Below are 24,719 nucleotides of genomic sequence, written 5' to 3'. Positions count from 1 at the left end.
GTGTCTTTACGATACATTTAAAATTAGATCTGTTTTTGTGTTTGTAGCGATTGTCACCAATAATGCTTTGTTAATTAAATTTTTAAAAAATTTCAATATTTTTTTCGTAATGTAGGCACTATAAACTAAAAGTGGTAATTTTTACAGCTTGAAATAAAAAAATCAAGCATTTAAGGGTTAACATCTGAGGTCATCAGTCCCCTAGAACTTAGAACTACTTAAACCTAACCAACCTAAGGACATCACACACATCCATGACCGAGGCAGGATTCGAGCCTGCGACCATAGCGGACGCGCGGTTCCAGACTGAAGCGCCTAGAACCGCTCGGCCACAGCGGCCGGCCACTCAGATGTGGACAAGACGTTGTAAGTTGATACAGTATCAACCAAAACTCCGATTTAGTTCGTACTGGGTGCTGTCGTCCAGAAAAACGGGCGTAACCGTTCATTAACAGTAATGTAAGAACTACGGGGTCTCCGTGAGCTATGCCATCTGTGGTTGTTGAGCTGTTACAGCGCTAGCTACGTGTAAGAAGGTTCCAATGTTCAAATCCCAGTTATGATAATTTTTTTCCGTATTGTGTCTGAAAGTGGTACATGGGACAACATTTTCCTGAGACGTAAAAGGACTGTTTGAAGTTCACAGCAATGTCTTCTTGGCAGTCTGCTTTCGCTTTGTTTCTTTGAAAGTAGTAAATCAGTAGAGTAGATATGTAATTTCACAGAATATAAAACCAGAACAGAAAAATACAGAAACAATTGCATCACACGTACGGATGTAATAATAATAATAATAGGCATTATAAAACTAACAGTAGTAAATAAACAAAATAATACATCTAACGTACGGGGCGCTGCCATCTGCAGTCACTTTTCATTATTATTATTATTATTATCATTTCTATTAGTTGTTCCGCACTTGTGATACAATTATTTCTTTATTCTATTGTCCCATTGCTTATGTTTATTCTGTCAAACTACAGATGCACCAGCTGCTTCATCAGGAGTCGTGTCTGTTCTGGCACACATGTCCGACAGAACATCACACCTATCTATACAAATGTACTCTATAGATTTGCTACTACTAATTAACGAAGCGAAAGCTGACTGCCAAAACATTTCTATCAAAACTCCGAAAAGTCATTTTACACGTCAGGAAAATGATGTCCCATATAATACTTCAGCACATAATGCGCAGTAAAAAAAATTCCGTTTATAGGATTTGAACGCCGGTCCCTTTGTACAGCGATCTAGGGCTCTCCCAACTCATCGACGGAAACCGCACACAATATAACACGCACATATGCTTCTTGTGTGTTCTGGTAGTGCTCTTAATTAACGTTTATGCCCGTTCTGTTCGACAACAGCACACAGTACGAACTAAATCGGAGTTTCGGTTGATGCTCTATCAACATACAACATTTGGTCCAGATCTGAGTGTCTGACATCTGGAGGTGTGGATGTCAGAAGCCATACTAATGCATTGTACAAAGGGATAATCTAAACAAGTTATTATTATATGGAAACGTCTTCTATATTTTATGGTAACTAAACAGCTTATTATTATTAAAAGTGTCTCCATCTGTAGTACGTAATATGTGTGGGAGGGTGGAAGAGACAGTAACAATCTGTGACACCCCTTCCCCAGCCTCTCCCCTCTCAAGAACCTCACCCTGGCTCCGCACCAGTTGGCACCGTAGTCAGTAGACGATAATGATCATTCTGGAGGCCCTGAGAGGAGAGCAGCAAGGGCTTTAGCGGCGGGTCTAACAAATGTGTTTACAAGCTGTTAAGACGATTCAGATGATAAAATATGTACTAACAAACAAGTCAAAACAGTGAACGTCTTCGGATTTCCTACAATTCTATCGTTTTGCCCCGACTGTTAATCTTTGTTTTCTGTTGCTTAAAACCTAAACCTGCAATCTGCCTTCCCAACAGCAAAATTTGTTTGGTTGTTCCACCCTAAAACGTTCCATAGGTGGCACGATTTTTAACAGATCCCAGTTGATGGCTTAGTCAAATAATACCGGATCTTGTAGTCGCTCTGTGCGCACTGCATGCTAAGGATTAACTGCTAGTCTATGAGGCTGCTGACAAATCTGTACATCACAACTATTTTTCTAGTAATGAAACCATTATCTGTTGACGTTACCTAGAAGGTCATTCACGAATACCCTGAATAGTTACTGTTCCATCACAATCCATGACAATAAGTTTCACTTCTCAGGGCGTCTGCACATTGAGGACAACGTATTGAGATCTGTTTGCTAACAAATCTTCACTTCAATCGCATGCATCACCATATTTTCTGTTTGCTAATTATCATGCGGAACGGTACAGAACGCTTTCCGGATGTCAACAACTGTAAACCTTTCCTCCCTCCGCCATCAATGTCTCAAGGAACATAGCGGACTGAATGTCACAGTGTTGATGAATATACAGTAGTGTCCAGTCTTCAAAAAAGGCATCATAAATCAAATAAGTTACAGACTGGTAAATGTTTTCCTGGCTGATTACTATACTGCAAACTATTCAACATGCATTACGTTACGATCTATCTCTGCAAGTCTTAGGAAGGAGTTTACGTATCAGAAAAAATAACAAAAGCATGCAATACATTCATCTACCTTTCAGCTAAACTACATGGCTAAACTACGGCATGTCCTCATTTAACATAAGAGTAACTGTTTTATTAGAAATACCAAGTACTCCGTTAATGTGCAGCATTTTGAAAAATTCGTAGCTCGGTAAGCACTCTCGTTCCACATGAAACAGTCTCTTACGAAAATGGAGTTACGAGTTCTCTAGTGCGGTGTTAACTGTTGCAGTTCTGATAGTTCAGGTGTAAAGATACAGATCAGGTGATGAAGGAAAGAAACACTTAAAATGTAGAAACAATCGTATAATTTAGAATATCCACGTACACTAAAGAACCAAAATAACTGGTACATCCGCCTACTATCGTGTACAGCAACCACGAACAGGCAGAAGTGCCACAACACGACGTGACATGGACTCGACTAATGCCTTAAGTAGTGCTGGAGGGAATTGACATCATGAATCCTTCAGGGCTGTCCATAAATCCAGAGAGTACGAGAGGGGGGGGGGGGGAGGTCCCTTCTGAACAGCACGTTGCAAGACATCCCAGATATGCTCGATAATGTTCATGTCTGGTGAGTTTGGGGGCCATCGGAAGTATTTGACCTCAGAAAAGTGTTTCTGGAGCCAATCTGTAGCAATTCTGGACGTCTGGGGCGTCGCACTGTCCAGCTGGAGTTGCCCAAGACCGTCGAAATTCACGTATGTGTCACCTGTCAGAGTCGTATCTAGATGTATCAGGGGTCCCATATCACTCAAACTGCACACACTCCACACCATTACAGAGCCTTCAACAGCTTTAACAGTCCTCTGCTGACATGCAGGATCAATGGATGTATGCGGTTGTCTCCATACCCGTGCACCCCATCCAGCTCGATACAATTTGAAACGAGACTCGTCCGACCAGGCAATATGTTTCCAGTTATCAACACTCCAATGTCGGTGTTGACGGGCCCAGGCGAGGCGTAAAGCTCTATGTCGTGCAGTCATAAAGAGTATACAAGTGGGCCTTCGGTTCCGAAAGCCTATATCGATGATTTTTCGTTGAATGGTTCACACGCTGACACTTGATGATGGCCCAGCTTTGAAATCTGCATCAATTTGCGGAAGGGTTGCACTTCTGTCACGTTGAACTATTCTCTTCACTCGTCGTTGGTCTCGTCCTTGCAGGATCGTTTTCCGGCCGCTGCAATGTCGGAGATTTGATGTTTTTTTTCCTGATATTCACTGTACACTCGTGAAATGGTCGTACGGTAAAATAACCATTTCATCGCTACGTCGGAGATCCTGTGTCCCGTTGCTCGTGCGCCGACTATAATACCACGTTCAAACTCACTTTCATCTTGATAACCTGCCACTGTAGCAGCAGTGACCGATCTAACAACTGCACCAGACACTTTCTGATGATGATGATGTTTGGTTTGTGGGGCGCTCACCTGCGCCGTCATCAGCGCCCGTACAAAATCCCCAATTTTTTCGCAGTTCAGTGTAGCCACTGACACGAATGATGATAATGAGGAGGAGGACAACACAAACACCCAGTCCCCAGGCAGAGAAAATTCCCAACCCCACCGGGAATCGAACCCGGGACCCTGTGATGCAGAGATAGCAACGCTAACCACTTTTTTTTATCTCAATTTCTTCGTTGTCGTACGTTGCATCTGTTCGGGGCGGACGTCTTGTGACACACGTTCAGTTCCATCGTTGATCCATTCACTCCGTTTTTTTTTTTTTTTGACGGTTGCTACCTCTCTGACCGAACACGCTGAGCTACCGTGCCGGCTGACCACGAGCTGCGGACCCAGACACTTGTTGTCTTATATAGCCGTTGCCGACCGCAGCACCGTATTCTGCCTGTTTCCATATCTCTTTTTTTGAACAACAGAGGCTGCAGGTATATTCAATTCTGCTGCTGTTTGTGAGTTAACTTACTTCCATGCTGCAACTGAAATGGAGAGGATTGGCAGAAAAAGTACATTCATCTTCAAAAAAATTAGGTCGAGCTATAAAGCAAGAACGTTCTCAAGTTTTTACTCCGGAAACAATGCGAACGATCTATCGAAGTGTGATCCAAATCATCCTTCAGAGATGCTATTCTTAGAATGTAATATTCAGGTTTAACGAGGAGTAGAAGATACAAAGTGGCAAGCAAACTACTGGGTGATATGAAACTCAAATGTAATTGTAACAACGTCCTATGCAAAGAAAATTAGGCAGAATGCATCGGAGGCAGTAGCGAGTGCGTCGTTTCTTACGGATTCTTCCTCCTCCAGTTCAGCGAGGTCGTCTGGAGAGTTCTCCAGCGGCGCGGCTCCCCGCTGCTGGTGCGGCAGCTCGGCGCACTCCTGCGGTCGCTGGAGCGCCGACAGCTCCTCCATCTGACCAAAACAACCACACACTTAGCCAACTCCCCCTCCTGACCTAAACAACCACACTTAACTAGCTTGTCCGGAACAACCACACACTCAGCCATCTCCTCCACCTGACCTAAACAACAACACACTTAACCAGCTGGTCCAAAATAACCACACACTCGGCCAGCTCCAACACCTGAGCTAAACAGACACACACTTAACCATCTCGTCCAGAACAACCACACACTCAGCCAGCTCCTCCACCTGACCTAAACAACCAAACACTTAACCAGCTCGTCCAGAATAACCACACACTCGGCCAGCTCCTCCACCTGAGCTAAACAACCACACACTTAACCATCTTGTCCAGAACAACCAGACACTCAGCCAGCTCCTCCACCTGACCAAATCAACCACACACTTAACCAACTCATCCAGAACAACCACACACTCAGCCAGCTCCTCCACCTGACCTAAACAACCAAACACTTAACTAGCTCGTCCAGAATAACCACACACTCGGCCAGCTCCTCCACCTGAGCTAAACAACCACACACTTAACCATCTTGTCCAGAACAACCAGACACTCAGCCAGCTCCTCCACCTCACCTAAACAACCAAACACTTAACCAGCTCGCCCAGAACAACCACACACTCAGCCACCTCCTCCACCTGACCTAAACAACCACACACTTAACCAGCTCGTCCAGAACAACCACATACTCAGCCAGCTCCTCCACCTGACCAAATCAACCACACACTCAGTCACACTTGGGTCTGCATAAGCTGCCCTCCTTTGGAGCACTGTCGGAAAAAGGAAAATTGCTTAAGCCAACGTTTTATTTGCGTACATTGATGTGCCAAAACATTCTAACCACTACCCAGTGTAAGACTGAATGTCCCTTGGTGGAGTAGCAGACACGTAACGAGATACATAAAGTGGTCTGTAAGCTGAGGAAGACGAATGGGGAATCATTCTAGCGACGATATGCAGTCGCAAATGTGGAACTCCACTGACACAATTGAATTTGATAAACGGCAGATTGGTATAGTCTGGAGCCTTGGAACAACCATCTCAGAAACGGTGAAGCTGGTCGGCTGTTTTCGCGCTGCTGTCGTGGTCATCTAGGGAAAGTGATTGAAGGACAATGGAACCACGAGTAAGCGACAAGATACTGTATGTCCGTGCCTCACCACAGAGCTTGGAGGTCAGAGATCTGTCTGCTTTGCAAGACAGGATAGGTGGCGGTCTATGGCAGATCTGACGACAGACTACAATGTCGGTGCAGGTACAAGTGTTTCGGAGACCACCAAGCCGAGTGTAGTTCGAGCATAGGGTTCATCAGCAGATGACTCCTACGAGTTTTCATGTCAACTCAGTGTCATCGCCAATTACGACTGAGGTGGGCGATAATCGAGATTAGATCCTGGCTCCACGAAAACGTGTCGTTTGGCAGGACGATTCACGTATCTTGATACACCAGATCGATGGTCGTATCTGAATACGCCGTCATCCAGAGGGAACTGTTCGAAACATGCAATGCATTACCCCCTATAGGCCAGTGGGAGCAGTATTATGCTATGGAGACAGGAGAAAAGTCATTAGTCTGGGCTTCCGTGGGACCTCCGATGATAATCGAAGACACCATGACATTTGTGGACTACGTTAATATTATTACAGACCGCCTGCGTCCTCACATACTCCATGTCTACCCGACGGCGATGAAAAATTCCAGCAGGATAACTGTCCATGTCACAAGGCAAGAACCGTGCTACAGTGGCTTGGGGAGGACGATAGTGAACTGTAGTTGATGTCATAGTCCTCAAAATCGCCTGTTCTGAATTAAATGTAACACATTTGGTACGGTATCGGGCGCTACCACCGTGCTCCTAAACCACCGGCCCGTAATTTGCGTGACCTTTTCGTAGACATCTCGTGCTACATGCCTCCGATAACCCACCGAGGACATGTAACCATGTCACATAGAATCTCTGTAGTGTTGCATTCTAGAGGTGGATCAATAGCCTGTTAGAGAGGTGTCATAACGTTTTGGTTCATGAAACTTCCAGGCAGATTAAAAGTGTGTGCCGGACCGAGACTCGAACTCGGGACCTTCGCGTTTTGCGGCCAAGTGCTCTACCACCTGAGTTACCCAAGCACGACTCACGACCCGTCCTCACAGCTTTAATTCCGCCAGTACCTCTTCAACTATCTTCCAAAATTCAAAGGTCTGCGAGGTCTGCAGGAGAGCTTCTGCGATGTTTGGAAGGTAGGGGACAAGGTATTGGCGGAATTAAAGCTGTGAGGACGGGTCGTGAATCGTGCTTTGGTAGCTCAGATGATAGAGCACTTGCCTGCGAAAGGCAAAGGTCCCGAGCTAGAGTCTCGGTCCGGCACACAGTTTTAATCTGGCAGGAAGTTTCATATCAGCGCAAACTCCGCTGAAGAGTGAACATTTCATTCTGGTTTCGGCTCACCATCGTATATGGAGATTCAAGTTTTTGCTCATCTATGTATACGAAAATGAAAACGTGTGTGTGTGTGTGTGTGTGTGTGTGTGTGTGTGTGTGTGTGTGTGTATGTCATTAAGGAATTACGATCATATAGGGTATCAAACAAAATTGTTGAGGGTGGAACGCTTTACCTTGGATGGGGGAATCATCGACATGTTTAGAAGCAACATCAGGTGTGCTCCAGAGAAGTGTATTGGAACTCTTATATTTTATATTATTTATATATATATATATATATATATATATATATATATTATCTTATATTTTATATTAATGACACGGTAAACTTCAAGCTTTTTGCAGATGATGTAGTTATGTATAACGAAGTGAAATGTGAATAAATCTTCAGAAATTATCGATAAGACCATAAGATTTCAATGTGGTGCAAACATTGGCAACTTGCTTTAATTATTCAGAAGTGGAAAATTGTGGTCTCACAAAAAGAAATAACGTGATATCCTATGACTAAAATATCAATGAGTCGCAACTGGAATCAGTTAACCGATAATTGATCGTAACAATTTGTGGGAATATGAAGTGGAGAGGCCGCATAGGTAAAGCAGATGATAGGTTTTTGTCCATTGGCGGGATACGCATTCACTTTACAAAGGAGAATGCTTACAAAAGCCTCACGCGTCCTATATTACTATGTTGTTCATGTGTTTGTAAAGAGAAACTCCGTCCTGGCGGGCCCACCGGTACGGACTGACCGCCGTGTCATCCGCTGCCAGTGGCATCAGTGGACATGGCCCGCATCTCGTGGTCGTGCGGTAGCGTTCTCGCTTCCCACGCCCGGGTTCCCGGGTTCGATTCCCGGCGGGGTCAGGGATTTTCTCTGCCTCGTGATGGCTGGGTGTTGTGTGCTGTCCTTAGGTTAGTTAGGTTTAAGTAGTTCTAAGTTCTAGGGGACTGATGACCATAGATGTTAAGTCCCATAGTGCTCAGAGCCATTTTTTTCAGTGGACATGGTATGGAGGAGTGTGGGATTGTCACACCGCTTTCCCGGCCGTTATCAGTTTTTGTGCCCTGGAACCGCTACTACTCGCCAAGTAGCTCCTCAACTGGCTTCGCGAGTCTGAGTGCAACCTGTTCCAGTCCTCCCACCATGGTAAAAATCCTTAACAATATCGGGAATCCAACCAAGGTTCAGGGTATGTAGCCCCTAGCAAATTAGACTATTTGGAAATATTTAGAGAGCATAACGGAATTAAGTGAGGAATCTACGAAAACACTACTGTCTTCAACATGTCATTCCCACAGGGATCGTGAAGACAAGATTAATTACCGCTCGCACCTAGTCATTAAAACAATTATTCTTCACTCGTTCCATACGCGCATGGAAGTGGATGATGCCCTAGCAGGTAGCACTTTGGGAAGTATGCTCAGCTACGCACTTCACAGTAGGTTGTAGAGTATAGCTGTTTATACACTCATGCTCATAAATTAAGGATAATTCTGATACATGGTGAAACAACGCTCTGGTGGATGGTTTGCGGGTTTAAATCACCTCGGGTATGACCATGCAGTGCATTTGACCTGCGGTCGTTGCACGGTGGTGCTGGTAGCAGTCCACATTCGCAGAGCTATGTAGGTGCATGTCAGAGAATGGTGCAGGGAATAAGTGTGAAAACGTTTTCAGACGTGGTAATGGTGACTGTGTGTTGAAAATGGCTCAAAGAACACATACTGATGACGTTATGAGGGGTAGAATACCAGGGCGACTGGTGGCTGGTAAAACACAGCAGGTCGCAGCACAGGCCCTCGTTGTGCCACAAAGCGTGATCTCAAGATTATGGCAACGATTCCAGCAGACAGGAAACGTGTCCAGGCGCTACAGTACGGGACGTCCATCAGTGCCCGCAGACGGCCAGGGAGTACTGCAGGTAGCCTTGCTGGGAACCTTACTGCAGCCACTGGAACAGTTGTTTCCAGACGCACAGTCTACAGACGACTGAACAGACTTGGTTTATTCGCCCAAAGACCTACAAGGTGCTTTCCACTGACCCCTGGTCACGACAGAGCCCGTAAAGCCTGGAGTCAAGAACATAGTAGATGGTCATTGGAACAGTGGTCCCAGGTTACGTTCACGGACGAGTCCAGGTATAATCTGAACAGTGATTGTCGCCGGTTTTTCATCTGGCGTGAACCAGGAACCAGATATCAACCCCTTGGTGTCCTTGAAAGGGACCTGTATGGAGGTCGTGGTTTGATGGTGTGGGGTGGATTATGATTGGTGCACGTACACCCCTGTATGCCTTTGACAGAGGAACTGTAACAAGTCAGGTGTATCGGGACATCAGTTTGCACCGGTACGACCGCCTTTTCACGGGTGCAGTGGGTCCCATCTCCCTTCTGATCGATGATAACGCACGGTCCCACCGAGCTGCCATCGTGGAGGAGTACCTTGAAACAGAAGATATCAGGCGAATGGAGTGGCCTGCCTGTTCTCCAGATCTAAATCCCAACAAGCACGTCTGGGATGCTCTCGGTCGACGTATGGCTACACGTCTTTAAACCCCTACGACACTTCAGGAGATCCGACAGGCACAGGTGCAAGAATGGGAGGCTATACCCTAGCAGCTGCTCGACCACCTGATCCGGACTATGCCAAACCGTTGTGCGGCCTGTGTACGTGTGCATGGTGATCATATCCCATATTGATGTCGGGGTACATGCGCAGGAAACAGTGGCGTTTTGCAGCACATGGATTTCGGGACAGCTTTCTAAACTTATCACTAATACAGAGGTCTTAAAGATCTGTGTCGTGTGTGTTCCCTATGTGCCTATGCTATTAGCGCCTGTTTGTGTAGTGCCACGTTGTGCGGCACCACATTCTGCAATTATCCTTAATTTATGAGCTTGAGTGTAGATTTGACTAGGCACAAAAAGACTGCTTCAGCAGGGCAAAAAAACTGTTCAAATGGTTCAAATGGCTCTGAGCACTATGGGACTTAACTTCTGAGGTCATCAGTCCCCTAGAACTTAGAACTACTTAGACCTAACTAACCTAAGGACATCACACACATCCATGCCCGAGGCAGGATTCGAACCTGCGACCGTAGCAGCAGCGCGATTCCAGACTGTAGCGCCTAGAACCGATCGGCTACCCCGGCCGGCAAAAAAACTGTATCATCCTTCTCTGGAGGGATGGTTGTGAGAAAGTGGTGACATGTAAGCATGAATCTAAAACATCTCGAGCAATTTCAAGCAAACCTGGAACATGTATGACTTACTGACCAAAAAATATGTATACGTAGTACACTCCTCGCAGCCTTACAGGTGGGCTGTGTAGGGAGTGACATGTAAAATAATCGAAAACTGACAACATTTATTCGAACCCATAGTTTCCTACGTCGAGCACACAGTTTCCTGGGCTGTTTGACGACAGCGCCTATAACATTTAACCCCTTAGGGGAGGTGAGGCAAGGGGGGGTGTAATGGTAGGAGAAGGGATGACATTTAAAGTTTAACTCTCGTACGCTTGGAACAGTTGCCGTCTGACTTAGTATACATATGACATACTATACGAAACCATTCCCTTGGGGATAGCACGTCCCTAAGACGTCTAGTCATGAGGTTAGGGGGTAGAGGAAGGAAGGACAGCACATGTAAATATAGCCCATCAATGCATGAAAAAAATTCATTCGAACTTAATGGACATACAGCTTACTACGCAGGAAAAACTACTGTAGGAGTAATGCATCTAGACTCACATCAAGGGTTCCTGTGCCGCTGCCAGAACTGCCAAAGCTACACCCCCTCCCTCCCACTGGCCCAACCCCCTCTGTAAAAGTGCCTTCTGCAACTTTTCCTTTGAAGATTTAGCAAATTTTATAATTCTGTAAGTAGGTTTAATAAAAATGAAGCATTACTGAAAAATATTGCTTAATTGAACTACACTGATAAAAAATATTTCACACAATAAATTAAATCTATCGTTGTATTAAATGAATCACAAATTGAATAGTCATCTTTTAAAAAATGGAAGAAAAATTATGTACACTGATGTTTATATCAACTATTCTACATTGATTGTAGTATGGTGTATAATAAAGAACGTATTTTATTTGCAACTCACAAATTATTAATAGCACATAAAGTATGAGTCATATATAAAAGTAAAGGGGTTTATAACTAAGAATTGGGAAAATATACCTTTCTAGTAATCGTGTTTTAGCTATAATTTTACTTTGTATTTCCATGCTTTGAGTTCACCAACTATGTCGTACTCTTGACAAGATAGCTGAATTTATCCGTCTGCTCTCTCCCAAACTTGACCTAAAGTCGTTTACCAAATTTAATATGCTGAAACTGAGTTCACAAGATGCTGCAGTCACTTGCAGTGACCTAAATAGCATCAAAGCTATTTCGATATTTGGATAAACATCTCTTAATCCATTTACTTTGAGAAACACGTTCAAAATATTCAAATGAGTAGTCGTGTCAATGCTCTTCATCAGCTCGTTCACCTGGAACTTCAAATCAGCTAATTAGCTCCGCTGTGTAAATATTTCTGCCATATTTCGCACCAGATGATGTACGTATTTTTCAAGATAAGATACAGAGCTTCAGTTAAAGCGTTTTTTGAGCAAATCAGAGTCAGATGAAATGTTGTGGTTTACGTGAAATACGCTTTTCAATACACTTATTATTCGTTCAGATACTTTCAAGCATCCTAATTCAAACAATTAATTCTGACAACAGCACGTGTTTATAGTCTCAAACCGACGGAAACGTATCTTCTTGTAGGCAGAAGACTGGAACTCAAGAGATAGAGCAACTCATTTATCTCTCCTGGTTCATTTTTGAAGCCTTTCTTTCTTTTTTTGGTCAGCTTTTGCGCTCCCTCTTGTGTATACGTCTTTGGCGAGGCCTGTTTCACCACCCACTTGATACGACCTGGGAAGCAATTTGCAGAAGGTAGGAGTGGGTGGGAGGTGACATGTAAAAATAACAAAAATTCAAATGGCTCCAAGCACTATGGGACTTAACAACTGTGGTCATCAGTCCCCTAGACTTAGAACTACTTAAACCTAACTAACCTAAGGACATCACACACATCCATGCCCGAGGCAGGATTCGAACCTGCAACCGTAGTAACAGCTCGGTTCCGGACTGAACCGCCTAGAACCGCTCGGCCACAAATGCTCGGCTAAAAATAACAGAAAAGAACTTCCCGGAAGGGGGTATATACACAAACATCAGACGGTAGTCAATTATTATCACATAACAATGGCCGAGGAAAACTCGGCTGAAAATTCCAGTGATTTAGAATAAGATTTTCACTCGGCAGCGGAGTGTGCGCTGATACGAAACTTCCTGGCAAATTAAAACTGTGTGCCCGACCGAGACTCGATTTCGGGACCTTTGTCTTTCGCAGGCAAGTGTTCTACCGTCTTTTTTTTTTTTTTTTTTACTCAAACAGAAATGGTGGTTTCTGGCATGCCTGTTGCCTAAGATCTAAATATGCCTTTATATTTCTCCAAAACATGAAACATTATTCTAAAGGCACAAACCATGCTCCGTGCACTCATAAATAAACAAAGAAACTTTCTGCAAATTGAAACTTAGACGCTATGTGAATATAAAGAACCTTGAAGATACACCTCTTCCATTTAGGATACGAATGCTTGCATTAAATTAAATTCTTTCTGCAGTGCGAGAAGGCAGAAAGAAGGCGCTCTTTTCTTTGTCACACTGTGTTCAAAACTGCCAGCAAATAGCCACCCTCGCGAACTCTTGCATGAGGTCATATTGAAATTCGACTAGAGATTTGCTCTACCTTGCCAAGCAGAACTCGACGAACTTACCCATGAGCCAATAGGTTGAAAGTCGTTTCTGATTTGGATAAGGCCATCTTGTGAGAGCAGCAGTTCATTTTAGCCAGTTTATGTCGTGTCCATAGCCATAGCTCGTTAGTGGCGCCACAAGTGAAACGGTGAAGTAATCAGTCGTCTGATAGTCCAAGCATTGGACGGTACTTGACAAGCCGATCTTAAAGAGACGCTCATTTGTGCTTATGGTGTTGTATAAAGCACAATACCACGTAGCTCTTACATGCGACGGTAAAGTTGTAACCTGAAGGTTTTGCCAAACTCGACTCCAAGTGATCGTGGGGTATTTCTTTGCTAATTTGCTTATACACTTATCTTCCGTCCCGCACCCGGGTTCCCGGGTTCGATTCCCGGCGGAGTCAGGCGTTTTCTCTGCCTCGTGATGACTGGGTGTTGTGTGATGTCCTCAGGTTAGTTAGGTTTAAGTAGTTCTAAGTTCTAGGGGACTGATGACCATAGATATTAAGTCCCACAGTGCTCAGAGCCGTTTGAACCATTTGAACTTATCTTCCGTAAGTACTTTATAAACTTCCTTGATTGTGTAGTTCCTTACCCTCTGTCGGATGTAGCTGTTCTCAATAATATATATTTTAATATGCGGCAACCTATAATTTATATGGCCGACCATAACTGGCACCATGTTGTCTAGAGGAGACACTGCATTCACAACGTAAGCTGTGAGATTTCCATCACCTACAGCTAGAGCCTTTGCCGTCCGAGATATCAACAGAGCTCTGCATTTGTCTAACGTTGCTGAGACCTAAACCACCTCTCTTTTCGGGTAGAGTCGTGGTTTGATAATATACCCTAAGGATTCGCCCTCTCCATATGAACCACGCTAGAGCAGATTCGTTTCCCTATTGTTGAAGGCAAAGGGAAAATACTTGCGAGGAAGTACACCTTAGAAAGTATAGCGAGATTTATCACCACGATTTTTTGTATCATATCTAGATAACGGGTGGAACTCTCGTAATACCGCCAGGAGACTGTTGAGCTTCATTTTACAACTCCAGGCCGCTGTCTTGACAGGACATTTGCTAAACCGTATCCCCAGAAGTTTGATGGAATCAGCTTGTTCAACTGGTCTTGTTTCAACTAACCCTATCCATCTGCTTAACTGTAAAATGCATGATTTATTGACATTCATTTTAGCTCCAGAACAAGGATTAAATGTCTGAATCACGTCCTGTATCCTCATAACATCGGTCGGATAAGTCAGATACACGGCCAGGTCATCAGCGTAACATCTGCAGACAAATTTGTTGCCTCCAATTTCAATTCCAGGGAGCTTGACAAATAATGGTCGTAAAAGAAATTCGATTGATAACGAGAACATCAACATCGAGAGGGGACAGCCTTGTCATATCGACGCTAGGATGGGAATTCTCGCTGCGCATTGGCCATTGAAAAGAATTCTTGAAGGTGCTTGAGTGTATAATCTCCTGATGATATCGACGAAAGAAGGCTTGATTCCCATTTTCGACATGACACGTAGCAGGTAGTTGTGACGGACCCTGTCAAACGCTTTGTCCATGTCTAACGACATGATTGCCACTCTGCAGTTGGACGCCGTGGCGACGGCCGTTACATCCCGGTATTCCTCCAGCGCTTGCTGTATTGTCTACATCTACATCTACATGGATACTCTGCAAATCACATTCAAGTGCCTGGCAGAGGGTTCATCGAACCACTTTCACAATTCTCTGTTATTCCAATCTCGTATAGCACGCGTAAATAATGAACACCTCTTTCCGTACGAGCTCTGATTTCCCTTATTTTATCGTGCTGATCATTCCTCCCTACGTAGATCGGTGTCAACAAAATATTTTCGCATTCGGAGAGGAAATATAGTGATTGGAATTTCGAGAGAAGATACCGCCGCAACGAAAAACGCCTTTCTTTTAATGATGTGCAGCCCATATTCTGTAGCATTTCTGTGACACTCTCTCTCATATTTGGCGATAATAAAAAACGTGCTGTTTTACTGTGAACTTTTTCGATGTACTCCGTCAGTCTTATCTGGTAAGAATTCCACACCGCACAGCAGTATTCTAAAAGAGGACGGACAAGCGTAGTGTAGGCAGTCTCCTTAGTAGGTCTGTTACATTTTCTAAGTGTCCTCCCAATAAAACGCAGTCTTTGGTTAGCCTTCCCCACAACATTTTCTGTGTGTTCCTTCCAATTTAAGTTGTTCGTAATTGTAATACATAAGTATTTAGTGGAATTTAAGGCTTTTAGATTAGACTGATTTATCGTGTAACCGAAATTTAACGAGTTCCTTTTAGCACTCATGTGGATGACTTCCACTTTTCGTTATTTAGGGTCACCTGCCACTTTTATCACCATTCAGATGTCTTTTCTAAATTGTTTTAATCTTCTGATGACTTTATTAGTCGATAAACGACAGCGTCATCTGCAAATAACCGAAGATGGCTGCTCAGATTGTCTCCAAAATGGTTTATATAGATAAGGAACAGCAAAGGGCCTATAACACTACCTTTTGGAACGCCAGAAATCACTTCTGTTTTACTCGATAACGTTCCGTTAGTTACTACGAACTGTGACCTCTTTGACAGGTAATCAAAAATCCAGTCACATAACTGAGACGATATTCCATAAGCACGCAATTTCACTACGAGCCGCTTGTGTGGTATAGTGTCAAAAGCCTTCCCGGAAATCCAGAAATACGGAGTCGATCTGAAATACCTTGTCAATAGCACTCAACACTTCATGTGAATAAAGAGCTAGTCGTGTTTCACAGGAACGATGTTTTCTAAACCCATGTTGACTGTGAGTCAATAGACCGTTTTCTTCGAGGTAATTCATAATTTTCGAACACAATATATGTTCCAAAATCCTGCTGCATATCGACGTTAACGATATGGGCCTGTAATTTAGTGGATTACTCCTACTATCTTTCTTGAGTATTGGTGTGGTTCAAAATGGTTCAAATGGCTCTGAGCACTATGGGACTCAACTGCTGAGGTCATTAGTCCCCTAGAACTTAGAACGAGTTAAACCTAACTAACCTAAGGACATCACAAACATCCATGCCCGAGGCAGGATTCGAACCTGCGACCGTAGTGGTCTTCCGGTTCCAGACTGCAGCGCCTTTAACCGCACGACCACTTCGGCCGACGAGTATTGGTGTGACCTGTGCACCTTTCCAGTCTTTGGGTGTGGATCATTCGTCGAGCGAACGGTTGTATATGATTGTTAAGTATGGAGCTAATGCATCTGCATACTCTGAAAGGAACCTAATTGGTACACAGTCTGGACCAGAAGACTTGCTTTTATTAAGTGACTTAAGTTGCTTCACTACTCCGAAGATATTTACTTCTACGTCCTCCTTGGGGCGGCACACGACTGATAGTGACCGATGAGGCCTCCAGCAATGGTGTTCAATCGACGAAGCAGTACCCTAGCAACTATCTTGTAGTCAGCGTTTAGCAGTGATATAGCACACATGGTTGTCAAATCATTAGTACATCCACTTTTAGGAACCAACACTATGAGCCCTTATAAAAACTCACAGTGAATAGTGGCAGACGTACGTAGTGATTCGAACACTCCAGTCAGCGTACTACCGATTAAATTCCAGAACTTAAGGTAAAACCCTACGGGTAACCCATCGGGTCCAGGGTATTTGTTCCTCGGGCTCCTTTCAACGCTTGGGACAGTTCTTCTGTAGTGATACGACCGTCCATTTCTGCGTTTTCTGCGTCCGTCACAGTCGGGTCAACGTAGTTTAAAAAGGCCTCACAATTGTCATTGTCGCCAGTGTCTCCTTCAGCATAGAGTCTCGTGAAATAATCATGGGCAAACTTTGTGATGTCCTGCTGGTGGATAAGTTGGATTCTATCATCATTTCGGAGAGAACTTATGTGCAGCCGGCGTCCTCTTTTGAATTCGGCGAGAAGGTGGAAAACCACAGTTTTTTCATTCTCAATGCCGTTGTTGTCTCTCGATCTTATTTTAACTCCATCTATTTGCTGGCGTTTCAGAGCGGTTATTTTGGGCTTGATCCGTTTTATTCTCATGGTGTGACGTGATACATTGGCGGTATCTGCGTATAGTTACCTTAGGCACTAGAAGTAGAATTCCATCTACATCTACGTCTACATCTACGTGATTACTCTGCTATTCACAATAAAGTGCCTGGCAGAGGGTTCATTGAACCACCTTCAAGCTGTCTCTCTACCGTTCCACTCTCGAACGGCCTGATTTCTCTTATTTTATCGTGATGATCATTTCTCACTATGTAGGTGGGTGCCAAAAGAATGTTTTCGCAATCGGAGGAGAAAACTAGTGATTGAAATTTCATGGAAGATCCGGTCGCAACGAAAAACGCCTTTGTTTTAATGATTGCCACTCCAATTCACGTATCATGTCTGTGACACTATCTCCCCTATTTCGCGATAATACAAAACGAGCTGCTTTTTGTACTTTTTCGATGTCATCCGTCAGTCCCACCTGATGCGGATCTCACACCACACAGCAATACTCCAGAATAGGGCGGACAAGCGTGGTGTAAGCAGTCTCTTTAGTAGACCTGTTGCACCTTCTAAGTCTTCTGCCAATGAATCGCGGTCTTTGGTCTGCTCTACCCACCATATTATCTATGTGATCGTTCCAATTTAGGTTATTTGTAATTGTAATCCCTAAGTATTTAGTTGAATTTACAGCCTTCAGATTTGTGTGACTTATCGCGTAATCGAAATTTAGCCGATTTCTTTTAGTACCCGTGTGAAAAACTTCACAATTTTCCTTATTCAGGGTCAATTGCCACTTTTCGTACCATACAGATATATTATCTAAATCATTTTGCAAGTCGTTTTAATCATCTGATAACTTTACAAGACGGTAAATGACAGCATCATCTGGAAACAATCTAAGACGGCTACTCCCTTATGTCGTCAATATAGATCAGAAACAATAGAGGGCCTATAACACTTCGTTGGGGAAGTGTCTTTCCAACTATTTCTTTTCAAAAGCGTAGCGTTTGAGTGAAGTTCGTATTTTACGTTTTGCTTGTGTTACCCACCATTCCATTTTAGTTCTGTAGCGGCGCATATTCCTTAAGCACATTTCTCAACCTCGCGTCTATGGGGGTTGTTTGTTATCAGCACAATGTTTCATTCACTGAAATAGCGTCAGGTTGCTGATGTTTTCCAGGTCATTTATTATGTGTTTCTTCTCTATTATTTCGTTTTAAATTTGAAAGCTTTCTTGTAGGTGTGAGATATTGAATTTCCAGACGCCACTACCCCGAAATGTCCTTTGCCTGGTCATGTTAACCGTAGCCACAACTGCCAAATGGTCATAAAAACTCACTAGAGAAGTTTCAACGCTGGGAACACTATTTTTTAGGCGACAGGAGACGTAGATGCGGTCTATCCTACTCATGGAATGGCTAGTAATATAAGTGAACCCTGGGTTCGCTCTTGGCTGGCTTTGCCAGGTGTCGATGAGGTTCACGAAGTCTCCCAGTTCCAGGCATGTGTTAGAATTGGGCGTTTGGTCGCCGGCGGAAAGAACGCAGTTAAAGTCACCAGCAATGATGATGTTCTCGTTCGCGGGAGTGATTAACTCAACTGTACTTTCCTGAAAGAAGGTAGATCGATCCAGTCTGGCTTGCGAACCAGACGGAGCGTAAATATTAATAAGCTGAGCTGTGTCTGTTTCGACAGAAATTCTTCTTCCACTTGCTAACTTTTTAACACCACTAGGTATAATCCCGTCCTTGAATAACGTGGCAGCGCCGCTTTCAGGTCCTCTACTGAGGATATCATTTTATCCTGCCATATGTTCCACTCTGTCCGTACACACTTCTTGCAACATGACTACGTCTATATCGAAAGCACATGTAAAATCACGTTGGCATTCGATTTTTGTCAAATTAGTGATTCTGTTAATGTTAACTGTAGCTATGCTGTACGATTGTAGATCAGTGCTACTACACATTTCTGTCAGGCTTCGATTCAGAGTTGTGTGTTAATAGAAGTTATCTTCCATGTCTGCTGCATCAGTTCCAGCGAGCTTCAACGGATCGCAGCCGCCACCTTGCGTTGCCGGCCGATTACACTCCTCCGTATCCTCATGCGAGACTGTCAGTACGGCGATCCCTATGTTCTGTGCCAAAAGTTGCGGATTCACTATTTTGCGATGTGTTACGAAACGATCCTCCAGATTCAGCGTCTGACTCACGACCCGTCCTCACAGCTTCATTTCTGCCAGTACCTCGTCTCCTACCTTCCAGACTTCACAGAAGCTCTTCTGCGAATCTTGCAGAACTAGCACTCCTAGAAGAAAGGATACCGCGGAGACATGGCTTAGCCACAGCCTGGGAGATGTTTCCAGAACGACATTTTCTCTCTGCAACGGAGTGTGCGCCAATACGAAATTTCCTGGCAGATTAAAACTGTGTGGTGGACCGAGACTAGAACTCAGGACTTTTACTAGTTCTGCAAGGTTCGCAGAAGAGCTTCTGTGAAGTCTGGAAAGAAAGAGACGAGGTACCGGTACAGAATTGAAGCTGTGAGGACGGGTCGTGAGTCGTGCTTGGGTAGCTCGGACGGTAGAGCACTTGCCCGCGAAAGGCAAAGGTCCCGAGTTCGAGTCTCGGTCCGACACACAGTTTTAATCTTCCCGGAAGTTCCCTCAAGTGATTCAGTTTGACGCGTCTGGGAGCCTGGGATGTATTACATATTATTCCTCTGATGAGGCAATGCGCTGGAATATAAATCTTAATGAGTACAGCTACTCGTGGTCGTGCGGTAGCGTTCTCGCTTCCCACGCCCGGGTTCCCGGGTTCGATTCCCGGCGGGGTCAGGGATTTTCTCTGCCTCGTGATGACTGGGTGTTGTGTGATGTCCTTAGGTTTGTCAGGTTTAAGTAGTTCTAAGTTCTAGGGGACTGATGACCATAGATGTTAAGTCCCATAGTGCTCAGAGCCAGTACAGCTACACTTGCTGGCAGTCTCTCTCTATGCCACCCTCTCTTCGTGACTGAGTGATTGACGGGGAAGGGGGGCGGGGTAAGGTATTTAGAAAGCACGAAGCACATGTTGCTATCCTCCGACATGACTCTGGCATTCAGAAAGACAAGCCATCGTCTACAAGAGAGGTATTAACGACGACTCCACAAAAAGAAAATAAGTCGCAAACCGAAAATAGCTGTTACAAGACTAAAACGCTTGTAGTCAAAAATAGAATGTGTAGCACTGCGCACTTCTGAAACTGTGTCAGCTTTTGAAACCGCAAGGCATATTTGTGTGCTTGCCAAAATTAATACGGCACGCTTCAGTCCTGACACACGAAATGTACGTGCAACTTCACACTACTTCGCCGTTAGTTTATACCGAAAAGCGTTTTCCCTAATACTCTGCAGCATTTTTATTCTTTGAAATAAGGTATTAACATGCAACGAGAAAACGCATTCGTTCGCAATTCATAGAACTACCTATTTTTTTGTATCCAGCTGCGAAAAATCCACTCCATCCTCACGGGCAGACAACACTGCATTAATTGGATACATTACAAAACAAATAAAGTAAAAACGACAGTAATTATGGATACAGTATCGCGTAGTAATAGAAACGAAGACACTGCTACCACGCATTCTGAAGACTCATAACAATGTAGAATGTTATAGTTGTGTATTCAGATTCACTGGCTTCTCCTTGTACCAGTTCCAGTTCATTGAGCGCTCTTAGCTTCAGTGACAGCGTGAAAGTATGGACTTGCTCCTCTATAGCGTAATCTTTTAGTATAAAGGACGTAATCAGTACCAAATAAAAAGTGGTAAAGCACAGAACCATAGGCAGATTACGTGAATATGAAATTCCGCTATTTGGTAATATATCAACCCACCAAACTGTCGCCAAAACCAGATTTCAAATCTCATTCATAAAATTCAGTATGCGAAAGCACCTCCGCGATATCTCCATGGCCAATCTTTAGTAGCTCCTTTCAAGCTGATAGTCAAGTACCCAACTTCAGTTCCTTCTAAAAGGCTGCCAATTTCCACATTATCCTTCTACTTTGAAATATTTCAGAGTTCGTAAGGGTATTCGTATGAATATGGGTGAAGTAAACATATCTTTGGTTATTCGTGAGTGTATAGTCCGTTTAACATACGTCTTTATTTGAAGTATTTAATTTATGATTTTTTTATCAGATACGAAGTCAATGTCGAGACTCCGACTTGATGTCCTCTAATTCCAGACAGCGACTGCTGTATTTGCTTTTAAATGACCAGTGGCAAACAGCTAAGAGTTCGAAGTGCCTTTGTCAGGGCGAGAAGGTATTTACGAGGCAACGAAGTTATGAGGAGCCTCTCGTGGAATAAGTGCGAACTTGTAAAAGGTCTTCAGCTGCCGTATTGTACGTTTGTATTCACATCCGCAAACACTGTGGAATGTAATAGTGTCTCCAACCAGGACGACGATTTCGACGCCACAGTGCTTTATTCGGCTTGGCCCTGTTGGAGGTTGCACACCTTTTCCTTTCTTCGGCCTGCGATCTCATTTAACTAGCCAGTTGTAGGAGGACGTACATCTTAACGTGAATTTCGAAGCACGAACAAATCGTCATTTTTCACATACGCAAATCATTGCCAGAGATGAAAGAAGATAAGTAACAAAAATAACCTTGAGACCGACTGATAATGGAATTATTTGTCTGACAGCTAACCTCTTGAATGAGATTTTCACTCTGCAGCGGAGTGTGCGCTGATATGAAACTTCCTGGCAGATTAAAACTGTGTGCCGGACCGAGACTCGATCTCGGGACCTTTGCCTTTCGCCGCAAGTGCTCTACCACGCCCCGTCCTCACAGCTCCACTTCTGCCGGTACCTCGTCTCCTACCTTCCAAACTTTACAGAAGCTCTCCTGCGACCCTTGCAGCACTTGCCCTCGAAAGGCAAAGGTCCCGAGTTCGAGTCTCGGTCCGGCACACAGTTTTAATCTGCCAAGAAGTTTCAATTGGCCTCTTATCTATTAAGCCACCAGAACATTGCGCACTTCTATGTATTAGTAAATTACGATGAAAACATAAACTTCAACTAATGTTTGAATCTGATGTGTATTCCGTGTTGGTTGTTAGTTTGGATTATGATAACAGATCCATAATAGCAGCGAGCAGGGTGAGCAGGAATTGTTTCAGTTTTCTTTCATACATGTCCGAAAGAACAGACACTACATCCATATAAGTATATAGTTCTGGCAATACCGGCCATGACCTTCTTCTTCTGTGCGGATGCTTACATACTCCCCGAAATCTTACAGGACTTGGTAAGGATGTCTTCCACAAGTAATGAGTGTGTTGGTGTGGGACACTACGAATGTAGTGTGTGGACATACAAGGTGAGAATGTGGGTCTCGCGGGAGGCGAGCGCGAGATAGTCCCTGCAGTCACGCTATCCTCTGTGCCCTCGGTGGCTCAGATGGATTGCCGGCACGGTAGCTCAGCGTGTTCGGTCAGGGGATTAGCTGCCCTTTCTAATAAAAAAAAACTGAGTTAATCGATCAATAACGAACTTAAACGGATGTCTTACGACGTCCGCCCCGAGCAGATGCAACGAGCAAAAGCGAACAAAATGAGATAAAAAAAAGGATGGATAGAGCGTCTGCCATCTAAGCAAGAGATCCCGGGTTTGAGTCCCGGTCGGGGCACACATTTTCACCTGTCCCCGTTGATATATATCAACGCCAGTCAACAGCTGAAGGTATTAATATAATTCTAATTTCGACCTATTACTGGTTACCACCGTCTTTGAAATCGAATGGCCTCCACCACTACGAACATACGCAGCGTATTTAGTACGCTTTTAATATAAATTACTATAACAACAAACTAAGCGAGAAACACAAGTAACATAATTAAGAAATTCGATTGACAATATTTACGTGTGCTAAGTAAAGGGTTGTTATCACAATATAAACTTTAACTGTTTATCGGAAAGTAAACTTTTCGTGTACGGTACCTTTTGAAAGAAAATAAGCACGTACAGCCGTAATGGATGCATTGACTTACACAATACTAACGAAATATTAAATATGTATCGCAAGGAAATTGAAGCTAGTATCGGAAAATACGCTTTAGCTAGACCGGGGGAGTCTCGTAAAACGTAACACGTTAACACCCCTTTATTTCTTGAACGGTTCCAGATATCGAAACGAGGTTTTCCGCAATTGATAGGATGCTGAGGGTCACGTAATGTTTTGTGCGGATAATGCTCTAAATCAGCACACTGTGCAGAATTGCGGTAGAGGTGCGCAGGTGCTCACATGTCAACCAGCGGGCAAAGCGGAACAGCGGCATCTGTGACTAGATACGTATACCAAATGAGCGACAACGGTTCCGCTTCCTTGTGTACCCTGTACCAGGAGGACCGAAGCACACCCAGTCTTGCTTCCCTCTGGTGACTGTAGCGTTAACGTGAGACATACTGAGAAATAGCGAGTATTGCAAAAGAGCGAACAATGGGAGATCTCTGTTCTTTATCATTTAAACACAACCGGGAACGGCACTTATTCTTTACAGTGGTATGTGAAAACTCACAGGGTTTGCTGTCCCGCCGAATAATATGTGGCCAGCGCAAGTTCACGACTGAAAGACACTACAATTCAATTTATAAAGACACGTGTACTGTATTGAACAGTGAAGAACGGCATGTTAAATTAAGTCTGCGTAAGAAAATGAACGAAGCACAACAACAGGTTATTAATGTAAATCACGATAATCGTTACTCCTTGAACTCTTCGTTTATTGTGTTACATTTGTATCTATTTTACTGAACAACATACTGTTTTCTATTATCCAGAATGACAATCACATAACATGTGCACAACGAGCAAATATCAATATTCCAGGGAGCCGTTTTCCGGAGGGCAGTTTGTAAAAGACTGTCTCATTGATGCTGCAGAACTGCTGTGTCCTACGAATGTTAACGGTTTTCAAGAAATCGGCTTTTCCAAACAAACAGTGACACGACGATGTGCACAGGTATTTAATAAATACTATCATTTGCCGAAAACCTCGTTTCAATATATGGAACCGTTCACGAAATAAAAGGAGTGTTGCGTCTTACGTGACCCAACCTGTATAGCTCAAGTGGAGATTGTGATACGCGATTACGAATATAAATATATATCAGTAATAAATCGAAACGTTTATCACACAAGAAATTCAACTAATGTTCGGAGAGAATACGATCAAATACCGTAAGAAAAGTGATAGAGCTGTAGTGGAGACCGCGATAAGTAGTAGACGTACGAACTTAAAAAATGTGCTTATCGTAAAAAAGGCTGATAAATCGAAAAAATATTATAATTCCTTCCGAAGTGGAAGAAACAGTACTATGTTTTTTTGTTTGCAGCAGAAATTAAGAAAATGAAAATTGAAACTGTGTGCC

General features: G+C 43.7%; 1 protein-coding gene across 3 annotated transcripts in view; it reads right to left on the bottom strand.

The window, feature by feature from the left end:
* The window catches only part of LOC126189049 (mucin-4-like), a 431,008-nt gene that overhangs the window by 31,696 nt on the left and 374,593 nt on the right, over nucleotides 1-24,719 (bottom strand). For 2 of the 3 annotated variants that reach the window (XM_049930904.1, XM_049930903.1), the window contains exon 4: nucleotides 4,857-4,979. The exons of the other annotated variant lie outside the window; for it this stretch is intronic. In XM_049930904.1, coding sequence (XP_049786861.1) covers nucleotides 4,857-4,979 — 123 coding nt within the window. The remainder of the gene's footprint in view (nucleotides 1-4,856; nucleotides 4,980-24,719) is intronic. 3 annotated transcript variants of the gene reach the window in all.

The sequence above is a fragment of the Schistocerca cancellata genome, chromosome 5 (assembly GCF_023864275.1).
Source record: "Schistocerca cancellata isolate TAMUIC-IGC-003103 chromosome 5, iqSchCanc2.1, whole genome shotgun sequence".
NCBI lineage: Eukaryota > Metazoa > Arthropoda > Insecta > Orthoptera > Acrididae > Schistocerca > Schistocerca cancellata.
The sequence above is the reverse complement of the archived record's forward strand: the minus strand, read 5'-3'. Positions and strand labels throughout refer to the sequence as shown.